The sequence below is a fragment of the Athalia rosae genome, chromosome 6, assembly GCF_917208135.1.
Source record: "Athalia rosae chromosome 6, iyAthRosa1.1, whole genome shotgun sequence".
Lineage (NCBI taxonomy): Eukaryota > Metazoa > Arthropoda > Insecta > Hymenoptera > Athaliidae > Athalia > Athalia rosae.
The window spans coordinates 620,586-640,507 of record NC_064031.1 but is presented as its reverse complement, the minus strand read 5'-3'; the positions used below and the strand labels follow the sequence as shown (position 1 = coordinate 640,507).

At 45.0% G+C, this 19,922-nt stretch overlaps 1 protein-coding gene across 1 annotated transcript in view; it reads right to left on the bottom strand.

Moving 5' to 3' along the window:
• Nucleotides 1-19,922, bottom strand: part of LOC105683485 (hemicentin-2) — a 115,440-nt gene that overhangs the window by 14,229 nt on the left and 81,289 nt on the right. Inside the window, exon 5 of the mRNA XM_048657746.1 lies at nt 11,764-11,898. Coding sequence (XP_048513703.1) covers nt 11,764-11,898 — 135 coding nt within the window. The remainder of the gene's footprint in view (nt 1-11,763; nt 11,899-19,922) is intronic.

Genomic DNA, 19,922 nt, shown 5'->3' with positions numbered 1-19,922 from the left:
CGGTCCCTAATTACGTGAAACATGAAAGATGACGCGCGATGCCCGTGGCTGGTCGGTCCAAGGCTTAGACTTAGGTGCCGTTGGTACCTCCTAACGATCTAACGAAGCTTCGTATAATCACTCGGCGAATGTACCGAGGGACTTTCGTGTACATTGCGGTCTGTGTACCCGTAAAAACCCCGTGGCGGGTACGAACTGTATCGTTGCGTCGCCACGAGCTCCGATTTCGAATTCGTGTATAGGTACTATTTGCTACGGCGTCTGCTGGAAATTTCCACGGAATTCGATCGTACGATCGAAGCAACCGTCGTTGAATTAATTTCGACGAAGTTCCAAAAAGGAATCGTCTGCGGGCTGCTTTTTTTGCGTCGCCTGGGTATCTGCGTCTCCGCCCTCGGTGACTGTACGAGAAATCTTCGATCCGTTCGCGAAATCCAGATCCCAGAATACCGGCTGGCGCGTATCCCCCGTTATAATTTTCGCGATCCCCTTATTGTTAGACAAACTGAGGACTAATAATATAGTACAATACGTGATTGTTGTATACGGACCGTCAAACCCCTTTTCCACTTTATATAACGTTTAGTCAGAAGGGACGCGAAAGACAAACTCACGGACGGACCCTTTATGTTTGATATATCCGACGCATACGCAGTTACTGTGATTGATTATAAAACAAGTTTGGCGAATTAGTCGCCAAATATAGATTTTTCGCCGACACCGTACGCTCGTTAATTTGTTCAGGCTAATTAAACGGACGAATAAAACTTTCATCGTCATCGTTACGGTGTACGGCCCCTCGGAGTCAAGGAATGGAAGGGAACACGATACGTGAATTTAGAATTCCACGAGTACGCGAATAACGATACGTCGATACGTTCGTATGAAAAATCTGCGCGCATTTATAGGCGCGGATCGTCGAAGCGGAAATTCTAAATTGCCAAGTTGCGCGACGAAAAAAATAACAACGGAAGGAGCGAGGCAAAAAAAAAACGTAACAAGGATATGTACGAATTACACGTATGTATATGATGTACATCCACGAGAAAAAACGGGATCACAAATATATATATACATGAAAAACAGTTTTCACGTCATATCGTAGCGGCGTAGGATTCCTACGCGATGAATATTCTGTGCGAACGTCGTTATAAATGCCCGTGTTGCTCGGATTTGGTTTCGCGTACGACTTGATCAAAAGAATAGAGAAAGGGAAAAAAAGTAGAAGAAAAAAAGAGCCTGCACATCCGAACTCGAAGCTGCGAAGAGCTTTGATCATGATATCGTTATCCGCACAATCGGCACACCCTCGACAAATCGTAGCACCTCCCTCCCTCCCTGCGTTACTTTTTTTCACGATCACCCCCCACGTTATATCCACTTAAGCATTATCCATCCCATGATTGGCCCATCATCTCCTTGGTCCGCGTTGTAGTTGAATGTAATGATTCGGAGGGAGAAAATTAACGCGCCAGGGGGTTGGAGAAAAATCACCCCCAACGAAAATTCTCGCCACCGGTAATTTCGTCACGCTTGCAGACGATGCGTAGAGCAGAAAAAAATAACGATAAACGAAAACCCCGATCTCCGATCGCGTCGAGGGGCAAAATTATTCTTTCTCCGTGTCTTTCGTAACGGGGCATGGTGACGAACGGCTAATTCTAAATCGGTTCGCCTCATCCCCCGCTAATTCCTCGTGTGTGATACCGTAAGGACGCGGTTTCCATCCCTCGCATACGTACATTATCCGTGTCTCACTTCTCGCGTTCTCCAGAAAGCCGCTTTGACGTAAATGCGACTATGGCATTACAAATACAGAGGCCATTCTAGACGATTCCACCCGCCATCCGCCCCTACGCGCGCACACACACGCCCACACACCGTAATATGCTTATCGTAAATGGCTGAACGGGTCGAAATCGTATTCCAGTTTGTCGGTGTAAAGCATCGCCGGCGGTCTTTGTTGGACAAAGGGCAGTTATTTGTGCTGCCTGCAGCAGCGGGAGGTGGAGCGGGAGGGATCGAGATGAGTGGTGGAAGAGCGAGGGTATTTGAAGCCTTAACAATTCGTCTCGCTGAAAACAAGAGCGACGACTGATCCTGCACAGCACGATTCGTGCTACGTATCTGTACACCGCGTACACGTACCTCTACCCGTGTATTCTGTGTACTCGACTATCAAACGTGCACACAAAGAGACAGGTATGAAATCAAGTGAAATTGCAATCGCTGGAACAGTGGCACCGGTGTGCCCTTGAGGGGATGATACGTGGTGTGGATTTCAATAAATAGTCGTCGCGAGACACGTTCCGAACGCGTATCCTTGTCAGAATAAATGAACGAAATGAAGAAAATTAAGTAAAAGGAAAACAGGAATTAGAGAAAAAAAAGCAATTTTCCGCAAAGGAGAAAAGCAGCGAGGAGAACGAGGAGGTCGTATGGGTACAATAATAATAATATTACGATTATGTTTGATGAAAAAAAAAAGAAAAAATTAAAAATTAACAACCTCGCAAACCTTACCGCGATCTTATCGGAGAACCGCTGTTTCGCGACCTTCGTGACTTTTCAGTTGCGAGCGAAACTCTTTTCTCCCTTTTTCTCCAACGATACATATGTATAATGCGAGGGTGGGTATGTATTCCGCTCTTTTTTCTCCGCGCGGGGTTCGCACGGACGCGGAAAAAACTTTGATTCGCTTATATTTCACGCGGGAAAAAGTTTCAGTTTCCTACTTCCTGCTCCGAACAGCCCGCGAGCCTTATGTGCCTAATATTAATTTATCGATGTACCGTACACGCGCATGAAATGGTAATGCCCCCCTTTCCCAATCATCTCCTACGTAGCTTTTTCGAAAATGTCGATGAAGCGAACCGCCTAAATTCGTCCCCGATGTATGAGCTTTTTTTTATCGCCTCCGCATTTTTCCAAATTATTGCAAATAAAGTACGACGATGCGCATATTGTACAATAATTGGATTCTACACAACGTCGTATTTTCCCCAGATAAATCCCTATTCCAATTTGCCCGTTCGTCCATTAGTTAGTCTATTTTTTCTTTCTCCTTTCAATAGCAAATACATCTTCGGGGATGGCGATTCTAATTTGTCAAAGTGAAGGTATAAAAGCAAATACATACGCCGCCGCGCTTTATTCGCGTCAAATTCCTTTACGTTACCGTATATTACCGATATGGATACGTGTAGCCGTGTACACATCTTCCGGTCACTCGCGAGGATTGATTTCTCTCCTCGCTTTTATCATTTCTCTTTCCTCGGTGGAAACGGTGGCCAGCTAAGCTGAAAAAGCGGTCCGCACTCGGTCCGTGCGGAGATGAATTGTGAAAAAATGAAAGTTTCCTCGGTTCGAAAAGAGGAGAGGCGAAGAGGAGAGGAGAGGAGGAAGGAAGGGATTCGCGTGCCGAGTTTATGCTCGATAAAGTCTACCCTGCGTTAAATGTAATGGGATCGGCTATTATCGAGGGCAAAGGTTATACCAAAGGTTTGGGTCAGCTGCGTCAGCTTGTAGAGTCTGAATCCTGGGCGAGTTTAACCTACGCCGCCGTAGGCATCTATCCCAATACCGCTTCCCTTTCTCCCGCTTATAATACACGTACGTGTAAAGGTACACGTGCGCGTTACCTACCGACGTACCAAACGTACCACTACTCGAGGATTTTCGTAGCTGACGGTACAGTGATGGATTTGGCAAAGCGCGGAGCCGGAACCGGAGCCACCGTCACCCCACCGGACTTTCGCTCGCTTTGCAATCACGGGATTTAGATGCGAAACCGCAACCGACTGCCCAACCACCCCTTCGCCCGTCGCCTCGCACCCCGCGCCCCGCACCCCTCACCCCGGTCCGTCCGCGTCGCGACGGTATAAGGCACCGGAAGTCACTGGGCTGTGGCCATCGCTCGCCCGTTTGAATCCTGATGGTACAGCCGAGCCATTCGCACGCTTCTCTCCAAATCTCGGGGCGCACCTTCGCCACGAATAACAGGACGAAAGGATTAATCAGAGGGTTTCACACTCTACATCTCCTAATTCCATCCTTTTATACCCCTCGGCTTATTCGTCAGCCTCCGATTACCATAAATCCCCAAATTCAACGTTGTATGCCCCATGGATACACCCTCCGTGCCATCGGAAGGGCGAGGAGAGATGGAACGATAAAAGATTGTGTTTCTTTCGTGGAATTCGAGGACCGAGTGCCGAGAACCGGAAGGGCGCAGCAGTACGATTTTGCCGGACGTCGGGGAAGCGGTGTTTCCGCTTCATCGTTCCATTCGACGGTTGTCGAAATTGGGTCAAAATTATACGTAGGACGGTTCTTCGGGGATCCAACGAGAACGATAGCAATTAATTTTACGAGTTATAAACAGGTAATTATGCAAATTAGGTATTTTTATGTTCCTTTATCAATTGATCGTGAGTTCCAAAGTGGCAGGTACGAAATATCGATCCTCTAAAAACCGGCTGGTTTTTATAACTGTGTGGACAGTTTCGGTAAATATATAAAACCCCTTCGATACACACGAATAACGCGTTGCAGGAATACCGTAACTCTGAAATTGTCCTTACAGCTTTTTATCTCGAAAATTTTGGATCGCAATGCCAGCGTGACACATTGTCGTTTCTTATATTCCAGTTTCTTCCTTTCTTCATTTCTTTCGTCTTCTTCCCCCTTTTGTTTTTTTTCTTTCAGAGCTTCTTTCCGACGAAACACCGACGCTTTCTCCGGTAAAATCGCGCGCACAGTTGTAAGGGTGAGCGAGGGTTTCACAAGTCCCTCGCGAGTTTCGTAGGATTTTCAAAAGCACAGCGGTAGCTGTACACGCGTACGTATACACACCTATACCATCTACCTACAAGGATATAAAGTTACGACCGCGTGCGGTGAATCCGCGGAAAGAAAAAGAGCTTAAAAGTAGTAAGAACTTGAACGCGGAAACGCGGATACGATCAGTCAAACTTTGGCCCTTGACCCGTGCTTTCGTCAACACGTTCTTCCCCCTGCTCGGAAAAAGAAACCCTCGAAAACTGTAGGTGAAGAATCGAAGGGCAAAAAGGAAGCCAGGATGGCATACGCGAGCCCAAAGGGTGTTATGTACTTTATATCGCGCTACGACTGTCACTCTCCATTATTTTTATACACCGGCGGGTCTACGGGGGCGTATGATAAAAATATCAGATTTCTTTTATCGGATAATTTTCTGCTGATAAAGTTTCATCGTGGGTGTTGCCATTAAAATGGATAATACGTGAGACGGGAGAGTAAAACTTATATGGGATAAAGTTATCACCGATTCGAGGACCGAACCTGCACTCCTGGACCCAGATACCTACCGTTGGATTTCATTTTTCGACTACCCCGTCGTAAATAATTTCAGTTCGGTAATTAACGTTGGCAACAAATTTCTGTCGGCGGGTCGAGGGATAAAGTTCGAACGGAAAAAAGTAGTTCTCCGTTCGCCAACGGGTAATCACATGTTCGTTCGTTCGTTCGTTCATTTCTTCATCAAGGGTGCAAAGTGGAAAAGCTGAGAAGGAGGGGGAGGTAACGTGCAATCGAATTATGTTACGGTGAATTGTCGGTTTTAGCGAGGCTCGGAACGAGCTCCGTGCGATCGCTGCGAAATGGAAATGGAATCGGATATGTGGATGTGGATGGATTGTTAAATACGCGTTTCCATGTAAAAGCTTTGAATTTAAGAAAGAGCGTATCGACCGCTCGCTTGCGGGGCTCCCGGTTCCGTTGATTCTGCAGGGACGCACGGGTGCGGCGCTGGCGCACCCAGACCACGCAGGGCGTTTGCTCGTGTCCCAGACGCGGAAACCAAAAACTGGAAAAAGCCACGCGATAGACGTATCACGGCTTCGCAAACTGGATGTACAAATATTCTTCTTACTTTCCGTCCGAATCCGCGGGGCGGTTCTCCGAATCCCACTCGGATACGAGGGTAAAAGAGACACGAGACCGCGGAAAAAAAAGTTTCTCTCTCTGTCTCTTGCCGGGTCAAGAACGGCTATCCCCGATTTATTCATGTAAATGGATGAAAAATTAAAAAGTGGCATCGGTTACGACCGCGATACGCCCCGCGTGGGGCCTGAAGAGTTGAAACAAAAAAAAAAAAAGCGAAATTCATTTCGTCCGCGAGTCGGATTTGAAAAATTCTTGATTTCTCTAGGGGTGTCGGGTGAAAGGAAGAGGGGAATGAAAAAAAAAAAAAACAAAGTAGAAATTTTCTTTGTCCGCTTCTTTGAAAAATCTCTAATCGTAAGCTCGCAAGCTTCAACTTCTGCCGCTGTTGGTGGTTATTATTATCAGACTTGCGCGTTACGAGTTCGCGAAGATCTGCTCGCTTTTCTCGTTTTCCCTCTCTCATCTGGTCTAGTCTCCCGTTTTTATTTTCTCTCCTTTGCGCGCGTCTGTGTCGAAACGCGTATCGTTGCACGTAGACGTACAAAGACACGCGAAGCGAGTGCTTGCGAATGTATTTAGGTATAGGTATAGGAAAACCCTGGGAAATAAGGATAGAAAACTGGCAAAATAGCACTCGCTCCCGACACTCGACGCCACATTCAGGGAAACTGCAGGCGAAGATGACACTCGAGGTAAACAAGGTACACGTGAAACGAGAGGCTGCGGTAAGCCGGAACTACCAAGTACCACTCGAAGGGTTCCTCCCTCGGGCTCCGGGACTCCTGCGGAGCCGTTTCCTTCCCTTTCGGCATACATATACCCGATTATATTCCCCAAGTTATAATACGCTTTTCCCGGCTGTTCGTATATTACGCTATTCGCCGAAAAGAGCGTATCGCCTGTTTAACGAAAACCACGCAATCGCCGTTACAACCGGGTTCCACTTCATTTCTCCGCTTTTCACCTCGTTCCGTTTCGCGTATCGTCGACGGAAGAATCGGGTTCGTCCTTCGGTGTGCGAACGAAAGAAAGTAAAAGATGAAGAAAAAAAAAAAAAAAAATCTACGCGAGATAAAACAACAGCGGCGTCCTGATCGCCGAAGGGATTTCCGAGGGGCCGAAGTCAATCACTTACGCCGCGAGGAAGTCGTCCGGGCGGGCGGGAGCGAACACCTCAGCCCCTCGGGGTACGACGGGGTACGTCTCGTGGGAACTTTTAACGACTCGATTTCGCCGAGCGGCGACAAGACGCCAAATTTTACCGAGTAAATCGTTTTAAGCTTTGGGAAAATTGCCGCTACCTTACAGGTAGACGTAATATCGGGCGTCGATCGCGCCGCCGTCGTTCCATCTCGCTCCGCGTCCCAATTTTCGTTTCATCCTTTTCTATCGGCATCGCTCAGACGATGATTTTCATAATATCGCGAAAACAGCTTCACTTTCCATCCCGATACCCCTCGCGACCCGGCGGATTGAAAATGGCAAAAATGTAATCGGTGGCAGTTCGCTGCCGAACTTTCATCCTTGGAACAATGAAGCTCAATCAACGTACAAAGCTTCACCTGTACACCGTACGCGAACGCGTTACGTACGACAAATACCCAGATATCTGGCTTTGAAGCCGGTTTACGCCGTATTAATACACCGGCTCGAATTGTACCGACGTAACGTAACGTATCGCGTATCATAACGCCATTACACACGTTTCCCTACTCCCCTTATCCTTCCCTCGTCGAGCTTTCTACATAATATATCACAGTTATATATTATGTCCGCGTAACGTTCCGAATTGTTGCCGAAATTTCTGTACAGGGTGTTCCGTTGAACTGCAACCCTACACCCGCCCTTCTGCCCTTCTGCCCTTTCCACCTTTTGTCACCCATTAGTTTCGAATATCCTCCGCGTGGGGTGGAGGTATGGTATGCGGGTGGGTCGGTTACGCGTTACGTTAACGATAAATAATCACTCCGTTGATTGTCAAAATGTAAAGTAGAAACCAATCCCGGTACGTGTTTACCCGTGCACGAAACGGGCGTACGGATGCTTCGACGTGTGCAATCGTAACCGGGAAATCTCGTCACCGTCGACCGTCGACGTCGACGTTTCGTTATTATTATCGTCGTTATCGTCATTATATCAATTCACGTCTGCCCCGAGTTGTGCATACATTTTCCCGCGACCGTATGAAACGGAATCGACCGAGAGGTGTCGAATCGATTGGTGCGTTTAACGAATAGCGTGTGTACCTATGGCATTGTTGTAACGACGACGGTAACGATAATTCTGATTATTGTTGTCGTTGATGGAATTATGATTATCGTAGCGGCGTCATCGGTGACCTCGGCAGGTTTGCCGCGGTGGTAACCTTTGTGCGTTACGCGTACGCGGTCTGGAGTCAGGATGGGAGTTTGTCGAAAGTTACGCGTATCCCGCAGTTACGACGAGCTTTCGAAAGCGATGTAATTTTCAGAATCACGCTGCACGGAGCAACGGAGAGACGCTCCGCATGTTTTTTTTACGTTTGAACGAATAAGATGAAGTTGAAGAGGATGTGGATGAGAAGGAACGAAAAAAAGTCAAGGGAAAAAAAAAAAATAAAATAGGAACTGAAAACCGAGCTTGCACAGGTATAACGCTGCGAGGTCCCGTTTCGCGCACACGAAGGAGAAAGTCGAGTCATGGCCTAGAAGTTAAGTTGGGTTTCGTTTCGGTAAAGGTTAGTATCTGAAGAAGGGTGGCCCTCTTCTTTACCCTACGTTAGGAGAGGAGGGTTTGAGAGCTCGAAGTCGTGAGTTGCTTTGGAATTTCAGTTCCAACGTCCCCGTAATTGGCCGGACGACGACTGTGCTCACTTTTTTTCTCCCCCTCTTATTTCTCTCTTTTTTTTTTACTCTTTTTTTTCTTCATCCTCCTCTTCTCTCGCTTCGTACGACCGTAACGGTGCTTGCTTTCTTTCGATTCCTCCCACTCGTTTGTCGGATAGGGTTAACTCAAGGGGTGGAGAAGAAGGGAGGGGATTCGGATTATACCGTCACTTATATGGGGGTAAAGTATAGGTTCGACGGTGTAGCTTTTTTTTTTTTCATAATTGGGATTTTCCCATCAGGACTCGTCGTACGTACCTACCTATAATTTACAGGCACTGGGACGGTCATTCGCTTCTTTCAACTTCCACCAAGAGAACGAATTGGAAATTGAAAAATTCCCGAAAGCTCGAACGTTTCCGAACGGGGAGTTGTGCGAATCTTCCGTATCCGCCGGATAATAATTAGTCTTCATCTCAATTCGAGTGAAATTGAAACTTGAGTCGATCGTCGAGTCAAAGTTACAAGTGGTGTAAGGAGGAAGTGCCGGTTGAAGAGTACGCGTTCGTCGGTACACGCGTACATGCATGTACGTACGTATGTGTACGGATATGTGAGGATGAGTTAAACCTGTTTCGTGTACACATAAATATATATTTGAACACACGTACGTACATACCAGGGTGCTGGAAGCTAGAGACACCAAGTATTTGTTACTTAATAAGGTACTCGCTAATTAGTTTGGAGTTAATTGCGTGAATTGGTGTTGTTGGGTGGTGGCTCTCCGGTGTTACCGGTTGGTCCAGACTCCAGAGTTAGCGGATACGGGGAGTGAGAGAAAGAGGGAGAATACGGGGAGAGTCGCAACCCCGAACATGGCGGAACGCGCGAGAGAACTCGCGGGGATCGACCGACGACGAAACTCGTTAAACTCACTATATTATACTCTCGTGTTATGTTCCTGTTTTAATGTTGTATAGTTAAAGAGCCGGAGCAAGCGGACTGTTTTAGGCGAAGTTAGACACTCGAACTCGTTAGTTAGCACCCATTTTTTACAGTCTCCTTGTTATATTTTTCAATTTGTTTTTTTTCCACGACAATCCTCGATCGTCTGACTTGGGTCACGAGACAACAAATTTCTCCGCACTCCCGTTTCGCAAAATATAAAATTCCCCAAAACCTCGAACCACCTCTGAATTAGATTTTTTTCCCCCGCGCGAGCCTTCGGGAGTAATTTTTTTGTTATTTCATTTCATTTTCTTTTCGGTTTGCCGCGCGAAATGGAAAAATAAAGCCCAAAATTATATCGCCACCTGCACCGTATTTCGATAAATTATTTTCCGCCCGAACCTGTTTGGATTTCGCATGTTAAATAAAATTACAGCCGAATACGCGTGTTCGAAATGTGGGATTGTCTGAATTTTCCACACATCTCGTTATTGTTTTGTAAATCTGAATACACATTAATTACCGATGATTTTGTAAATAAATGAAGCCTTAGGGCGTTTTACCGATAAAATTAATCCGTTGCCCGCTGTTATAATAATGATGGAACCGCACGTACGCCGTTACAGTAGTATTGGCAATATCGAAATCTAGATGAAGCAGGATATGAAAATGGCATCAGCTGCGGGTACATAGAATATATGTACCTTCTCTGTACCTGACGAACGTATACACGTACATATAAATAGATCTTCGCATACGTAGACGTTATCCAACGGTTCGCATACCTCTGTTAATTATCATTAGAGCTACTTAGGCGTGACGAGCTTGTATAATATCAATCATTACGTATAGGCTATAGTACATATAATTGTTTATATAGTTGAAACCTTGACGCCATCGTCCCCCTTCTATCTCTGTATATATCTCTTCCGTTCCCCTCTACTTGCAGCTCGTTCGGCTGTAATAATTTCCTGTCTTACAATTAGCGACCCAGTCACAGGGATGGATGTGACATACCCGCTATATATGATCAATTCATTAGACGTACGCGTGTAATTCGAACTAATTGTGAGTACACGATGCGATATACGTGCGCGCATCTACCCGGGCACAGGGCGTTGCACGTCCGACGGGCCAATTTTTCCAAAAAAAAATGTTGCTTTTTCGGCCGAAAATGAATTATTTTTGGAATCGATCGTAGGACACTGTTCTGATGTATTTTGACCCCAGGAATACGAATCCGTTGGTCGAATCGAGCTACGAATTTTTGCCATCGAGATATCGCAATTTTGCAGGGGTCACATTCGTATCCTCCATAAATATCGTACGTTATTTCACGTACCGTCTGACGATTAATTTTTACGGCGAACAAAATGAACCGCGGTATGAAAATCGTCGTGGACTATTCTCACTTTGTCAGCTTTTTATTTTTATAAATGTATGTAATTTTCTTCCCCATTTTACAACTCCCTGGAAAAACCGCGGGCGACAGCCGACGTCGTGTATCGCGGTCTCCGGCATTCCGGGCCTCCTCCTTTGGCAGAGGCGACGTTAAGCGTCGCGACGCAGATGCCAAGCTTTCTGCTTGATTAGACCGAAACAACCGCTTTTAAGGCAATAACTTTACACTGCACACCTGCGCACTGCATTTTTGTTCGAAGAAGAGCGAAAGATTGAACGAGAAAAAAAAAGCCCCCCCCGCCCAAACGTCACGAATTAGAAAATGAAATACAAGAAAATTACGTCGGAGAAAATATTTGAAAAAATTTATATCGGAGCAGGTGCCACGTCTGTTCCCCAAAACTTGTCGACCGACGTAATTCGACTTTTCGGCGAACACTCGAGTGCGCGGGTTCGGTCATTCGCATTTTTAGCTTCATAAATATTCTGATCGTAAAAAAACGCGGACCCTTATACCGGGGAGAATTTTACGTTCGAGCGAATGAACGTACAGGTTTTGCGGTAAGGAAATTTCGTGCAGGTTCACGGGAACGTCACACTTCCGAGTCGAGGCACAAAGATACACGGAAGCGGTGGAGAGAAAAAAAATAGATAGAAAATGAAGTGGTGCGATTATGCGACTTACCTTCTCGATAATGCAAACGAGATTAATAATTGATCCCACGTCGACGTGATGCTCGCCGCTCCCCAATATAAACGCCTCGGGTATGACGATTTTCAAATTCACGTAATGTGATAGGATCCCGGTACTCGTTGACACCTGCAGCAAGTTAAGGGGGAGAAACGGAAGCAATTAGAAAACGGGCTTAATTAAATTTTACCAGCATTATTAGTATCGCCGCTTCTGCCGCTGGTGCAACATCAGCTCTGCGCGTATAGGTATACCTTACGTGCGCGTCGTACGTATACCGATATTCATAAGTCATGACCTCTGCGACATTTCCACCTGTGGTAATGGCGCGTTACAATTTTCATCGCGTTATCTAAATTTCGGTGCGCCCATATTTATATCTCGATAGCTAGACGTGCGGAAAGATTAACCGGGACACAGATCCCAAGAAATTTTCCAACTGCGATAAATCTTTACCCGGGTAAACGAATCTGCAATATTGCGGAATAAATTCAAGCAAATGAGATAAAGTTAACCATTTTGTGGAGCGGTAAGTCGAAAAAAAATCACTCAGACTACGGTCGATATCTCGAGGGAAAATAAAGAATTTCGCTACGAGCAATCTACTTCGTTTCGGAGTAATTTGATACAGGCAAAAAAGATACGTGAAAACGGAATGCGAAAAAAAGAAAATCAGGGGCAAAAGCAAAGGTACTCGGAGACAGGATTGCTTATTACCAGTCGCACGCCGATCCGACTCCGATTAAACCCGTAAGCCCTCCCCCCGATGGTGGCCAATAATAGATACCCGCGATCGATCAACAAATAAATCAATCGATCGATCAATCAATCGATCAATCAATCGATCAATATCCACCAAACTCTTTTTTGCCCGGTTGTAAAAGGAGAAACGAAGCTAAAAGTAACGCCGGTAGAATCCCTCTGGTGGAACATGCATATTCCGATTCAACATTTACTCCGATCCTTTTTTCTCATTTTTGATTCCTTTTATTTCTCTACTTTTATTTTTGTTGTGTTATCAAAATCAAGCGCTGCGAGATGTTATTCACGAGGAGCTCGTATAAAGTATCCAGAGTCTAGGTAGGTATACGTACGTGCGTCGTACATTTACATCACCTGGATGAGTGGCAATATACGTTTCAGTTCGTCGCATATATGCGAGGCGCTTAAAAGCAATATCCGATACGTGGGCTACGGATCAGTAGCAGCGGAACTGATACAAAACTCAGAGAGAGAGAGAGAGAGTCGAGTTATAAGGGTGGGTTCGAAAGAGTAAAAGCTAAAATAGGGAGGGGGGGGGGGGGGGGGGTGGCGAGGGAGAGGGAGAGGGAGAGGGGAGCGATTATTATACCTTAATACTCTGTCACTGCGATATGAATAGAATATATTTATTAATCCGCTAGGTAATATAGTACACGAGGCAGAAAAGGAAAAACTTAACTGCGTACAATAAAAGCGTGGAGAGAGAAAAAAAAGGGAAAATAACGAAAATAAAGCCCGCATTGCTTTAAAAACAGCTAAAGATCGAGTGGGGTGAAAATTGTTTGTTCGATAGAGAGAAAATGAAATAAAAATGGAATGGTAACGAAAGGAATGGGGGAAAAAAAAACGAACAAAAATGTCATAATGATGATGTGATGATAATAAAATAAAAAAGCACGCGAGGGTGGAGGGCGGTAGGGAATAGTTTCGGTTAGGTATTTGTGTGCCCACTTATACGTACACGTAAGTATAATAATAACGGTGAACTGTGTCAAGTGGAAGGAACGTTTTTAATTGAGCAGTTATTCATGATTTCTAGTAACTGCAAAAGCGACGCCGTTCCGCTCCTGCCGCATGCCGGTAGCGACGGTGGTTGTGGTTTACAGTTCGCGGGTTGATTATAAACGGCTTTTGTTTCCATAATATTTTGCTGACGGAAACTAAAATCCCAACCCTTTCCCGCTGTTACACCGAAACGGCGAACAGTTCCAACTGCCTACCTACCCACCTTTCTGCCCTCCTGCCCGCCCGCCCGCCCGCCTGGCTCACAATCAGCTCTCTCTTTGGTTTGGCTGCACGTGGTAAACCGTCGGTTCACAATTAGACGGGGTATCGTTTTTCACCCCGCAGGCAAGATTTAAAGCTCCGATGACAATTTGCTAATTACAAAACCAGCGCGAGGAGTGATCCTTGCTTTACTTCCAAGGGGGACAATGGTGGCTACTAATTACCCTACGGGTTGCTCGAAAACTCAGAACTCGATAAATTATGAAATATATGTGCAGGCTGGAAACCAGACAGAGAGCGAAATGTGGCGAGAGAGAGAGAGAGAAATTTTTCGAATGAAAATCTCGGTAGACGCTATTATAACCGTCAGGATGCTCGGAACGCCAATTTAACCCCTACGACGTCGAGGGCTCGTTTACACTTGAAAATTTTATTGTTCTTCACGTGCTCGTCCTTCTTGAAAACGCGAAAAAATTTATTCTCGCTTCGCGTCTCACTTTCGGTTATTCCTCTGTTCGAATTTCTCGTTTCAATTTCCCATGTTACCGAGAAATATGGCGGCGATCTCTTCTCGCGAAGAGCTTTCTACATTTACAGATGTTGACCGGTGGGTTAATTAATTATATCTGGGAATTTCAATTACACCGTATGTACAATTGTCAAATAAAATTTCCGAATACAAGTCTAGAATTATATCGGAGATCGATGTTTGTATTCCTTCCACGTAAATACCCAATTTATTACGCTTCGACGAAATCTCCCTCGGTACATAATATAATTTTGAAATAATTACCGCTTTGCGAAACTCGGACGGAATAGAGAAAAAAAATTCGAGACGCGAGCCGAAGATTTCGCTTTCTTTTTGCTCTCTCTCTCTAATTAAATACAAAGGTGAAATGTGAAATCGAAAAGCGATGAATGGAAAAATCCTCATTCCTACTCGAGATTCTCCCCCTTTTTTTTTTTCAAAGGTTGTCGAGTATCCTGCACTTTGTACCCCGTGGGATTCTATTGCCGACCCCGCCCCTTCGCACTCGTCGTGAATTTCGTTACGTTTGCACTTTTGCACCGTATACAGTGGGGTGTATTTCTTTTCATTCTCTCTCATTTCTCCTTCGTTTCTTTCGTTTGTTTTTTCGTTTGTCAGGGCGGTTTAAGTTACATGAAAACCCTCAAGGTCGTGCGGTTTGGCTTTCGGATCGAATATCTATTCGCGTCACGCGTACAGGCAAAGCCGACTCAACGTTGAAAAGCTGCCCCTCGAGTGCGCCGATCGCTCAAAAAGACAAAACTTACTTAGCGAGTCGTTGAGGTTGGATATAAAAGAAACTGGAATAGAACCGACGCACACGGCGTACACGTACAGCGGGCGACGTTGAAACGGGACGAAAAAAAATTTATCAAAAGGGGAGAAAAAAAAAATAGACGAGTGGGACAAGAAATGAGATGGATATAAAATGAAACTATTCCAAGAATAGAGCGAGTCAAAGGGATATGAAATCACAGAAGGAGTAATTAAATTCTCTTTCACGACGACGCGATTCGTGAAACAATGAAAAAGTAGCAGCGATGCTCCGAACGGAGGCCAAGGGAAAACTTCATGACTACGAATTACTTATTTGAACGGGTGAAGTAATCGAGTTCCTGCAATTACACCGACACGATAAGCCACACAAAAATGATTCGATAACCTTCCGCGACGAAAAAGGAGGCTATCAAACGAATGCAACGAATCCTTATAAAATTCCACGATAAAAATCTCTTCAGTCGGAATATCATCCGTATACCCGAGCAGTCTTCGAGATCATGCACACCCGACAAGTTTCGAACTTTATCCAGCGCGTGGTGTTATTACCATATTTTTACAATCGCAGAAATAAAATTGTCGAAAAAAGAAAGAAAGAAATTAATTTTCGCTGATTGCAGAAAATTAACCTTATATTATGATATCGGGTCAAGGATTACGGTGTTGAAATGGTTTCTAATTCCAACTAAAATATACCCGTGTAGTTTCTAGTTTCCCCTCCAAAAGTCTCTCTTCGATATCCATCCACCTTTAATCTGTTCTTAATTCACGAGCTATTAGTCACCAGTTTCGTGGTGGTCCTGAAAGGTCCCTAATAAATATAAAGAGAGAACAGAGAAATCCGTCATGTTGTTGGCTCTAATTACCTGACAAAGTGAGACCTTTATAAACACTCTCGAAATAAATCAGACCCCGAGGAGTAAAAAAAAAGGGAAAAAAAAGAAAATGGTAAATGAAAAAATATGAAAATGTATAAAAATGAGAAGAAATGCCCGAGGAATGAAATTCGAATGTACGAAACATGAGAACTGTGCATCTCTCTCGGGACTCGCGACCGTTAAATACGAAACAATTGTCAAATCCTGCGGTTTGCCATCAATGATAAAACTCGAAACCCTACAACGAGTAAAATGCGAATGAAAAAAAAACCTACACGCGCTTCGCGGGTTTCACTACTGCGAATGATCGCGCCAGAGGGGAGGATGAAACTTTTTTTCTTTTCTTTTCCTTTTTTTTTTTTTTTTTTTCTTTTAAATAAAGTCAAGTCGCGTGTTTTATTTTTCACTTTTTTGCTTTGGATTTATCGTCAGCTCGTATCGATGACGTGTCAACGCGATTATGACAGACGGAGAAGGAACGGTATTATTACCATTTCCTTTTTTTTTTTTCATGCGTTTATACCCATAGAAATGCAAATAAGTAAAGATCAACGCCATTATGGGTACCTATACTATACGCGCGCCACTCACTAAAAGACTTTCGTAATATAATCCACTAAACCGTCTTCGAAATATACGTATATATATATGTATATCGGTATATCTCTTTGCATGGAAAACAAGCTATAAATCCGCGAGAGAGGAAGACGCGAGGAAGTTTTTTGACGACTTCGTAAAACATTCGATGTTATTACGATGTGGTATATCCGTGTTATATCATATACGGAGCATTATAGATTCATCTCGACGTCTTGATGAAAAAGAACAAAAAAAGGAATTCGTGCGATGTAGATAGGTATGTAAATGTCTTGTTCGCGGAGAGGGAACTCAAATCTCGATTGCTTCAGACCGCGTCCGCGTCCTCGTTCTTTATATTATTATCGACGCGAAGCTCAAAATATTATATAGCGGCAGTTGTCGTTGACTCAAGTACCGTTCGAACTCACTCGACGAGTCTAAGTACCCCCGGTATATTACCGAATCATTTGTCTTCGACGTTCGATCCTCTCAATGTTTCCCGTTCTACGGACGTGGATGTCGGCGCGGAAAAATTTCGACCCGACGCCAGTTTAGTTATTTCCTCTCGTCATCCCCAATTCGGATATCGGCGTCCGCTGTTGCCCCCGTATACAAAGAAGCTTCTTCGCTCTGTTTAACATAATCCGTTTAAGGGAATTATCCGCTTATTATGTCTTCTGTTACACCACTTAACCACGCAAGTGGGGTTCTTGCGGTTTTACCCGGCTGAATGGTTGGCTTCCTCAATGCCTCCAGATCTTTGTCTAGAATTTTAATCCCGATGTCTTGTCACGCGACGTTGAATTTTCGTCAGCCTTTCCGCTCGTATTTTGACTCTGCGACACGACTAAAAAATTACACCCTCCGTAAACGACGACGCTGAATAATCGAGCGAGCTCGCGTATTTTTCTTCTTTTTTTTTTTGTTCGTCGCACCCGCGCGAACTGTTCGAGAGCGAAGTTGGAAATGTTTTTTTTTTTTTTCTAATCGGAATAAAATTTGTTACGTCGCGCCACGAGGTATCGAGATTTTTTTTTCGGAATATTTATCGCGCAAGATCGCGTGCCGCTGCCGATGCTTTTGCGAGCCCTAGACGTGCTCGACGTAATAATGCGGAGGTAACGAGGTGCTTCTTAATATTATCGTCAAAGTGAAAGGCACCGAAGTCGGAGTCCCGGGACTTTGGGCGTCGAGCAATTAGAGTTTCCAGCTTCCTGGCCGTCCGAGGTGATGATGGGTAGGTAGATACGCCGTACACCCATAAATACGCAAAATACATCTTTCCCTCGGGAAAGGGGGATGGAAAATACGAGAGAAGGCGAATTGATACGTAGAACGGAGAGGAGCTGAGAAAAGGCGATTGTTCCCGGCGAGAGAAATGAGAGCCGACGAATATTATACAACGTTCGATACGACGCCGAAAGAACCAAGAGAACTAAAAACCCCTTCTTCTCAATTCTTGTAACGGTAATTCCACTTCTTCGAATCCGGTGTAAGTATACGCGAGTGCCCGAAGGGTTATTAATACTTTAATCATCTTCGTAGCCGAGCACCTTCGGAAAATTGCGTCACCGTCACCACTCAGCGGAGCGGAGAAGGTTTTAGTTATATCTACCCAACCACCCGACTCACCGGTAACGTCATACACTAATGAGTTACGGTCATGGACCACCTTCCACCAAATATAACCCCGCGCACCTACCCTATATTTTGTATATATACATGTATGTACACTACGTTACATCGGTGGGGCGCGCGGGTCTCAACCCTTCGCACCGCGGCGGTTAAAATACCACCCTTGACTGTTACAGATAATACGTATGTACCGCGCGGCGAAGGAGAGAGACGAGAGAAGCTGGATCGCCTACAAATTAACATCTTGGCTAGATATTTCAAACCCTAACTCTAATTCTGCCTCTTTCTCGCTAATTTCCATCCCCCTTCGCTTCGCCTCCATCTCCATCTCCATCTCCATCTTATTCTCTTTATCTTTGAGATCTCCCGGTTTCGCCAGACTCGAGGGCGCTCGGGTCCGGTCTCATACTTTGAACCCCTCGTAAGGTCGTTCCTCGGCAACTACCGCTCGGAGTGTATTCTGTTACGCTATCCTACCGCTGCTTTCCACGTACAACAAACTCGCAAGATACACAGTCGGGTGGAAGAGACGTCTGGGCCGAGGTGGTCATGTCTATGAATTCTCCTTAGGACTTTGGCGCATGGTCCGAGTGTGTATCTCGCGAACGGGAGCGAAGCTCGTTACGCCGCGCGCTCGAGATGCGAACGGCGATGAAAGTTCCAAATAGAGAGTGTAAAAATGGAGAGCTCGCTCTTTTCATTCCGGTACACTCGTAGTCTCGTACTCCGCGTATCCTCTCTCGCCACCTTTCTCAATTCTTCCACTTTATACTCTTTATTACTCTCATTATTCCCAGACCTCCGGATACACGGTTGTTTCGAAAAAGCCCACGGCAGTCGGTAGTCCGCAATGCCACGTATGCGCGTATAATTTTTTTTTTTTCCATCGTTGTACAACGTATTCACATTTTCTCTTATGCTCACACGTCTTTTTGTCGTTCGCTCGACGGACGTACGGACCTACCTGTGTAAAATAAAACTGAGAGCGCGCGCGACTTCGGATGGGCGAAGAAAAAAAAATAATCTCGGATTCTCTTCCCCCTTTTTTTTTTGTTTTATTACAGTCTCTCTTTTTTGTTCTTTCTTGTCGTTACTTTTCCCAAGATCTTTCGCTTCCATACCAGCAACCTCTTCGAGTTGAAAAGAAAGTTGAAGTTTTTTTTTTGCCTAAGCTTTTATATTAACCCCCGATAAAATAATTCCTGTACTTCTACGGCTGTTACTTTGCCGTACGAAAATAAAGAGGAGAAATGAAAGTTCGTTCGAAATCGTTGAATCGGTATACGCGTAGCGAAATTACGGTATCGCCAAATTCATCCGCTTCATTACCGATATTTCTGTCCTGTCAGTTGCACTCGAGCCTTCTCGAGGATTCAAGGACCGAATTTCTACGTGGGGTTGAAAAGCGCCCTTCGTAGAGAATCCCCGTCCCCCAGATGCTCCCGTTTTTCTTTTTTATATTATTACACTCCTCGGCGCAATTCTTTTTTATTTTATTTATATTATTATACCCTTTCCGTTTTTGCTTCGTCCTTTTTTGTTTCGCCTGTTTTTGCTCTTTAACGACGAAGCGAGATGAGACGAGCCGAGTCGAGTGGAGTCGAGATGAAGCGGTGCGCGAGGTGGCGGAGCCTTTAGTTAGAACCGTCTCTTACTAGAAGACACCCCTGCAGGCACATTGATTATAGTAATTCTCGGGACGGAGTCGCACCCTCGGACAAAAATCCTCCTCCTCACCGTTATATTGTCAAGTTTAATATCCCGGC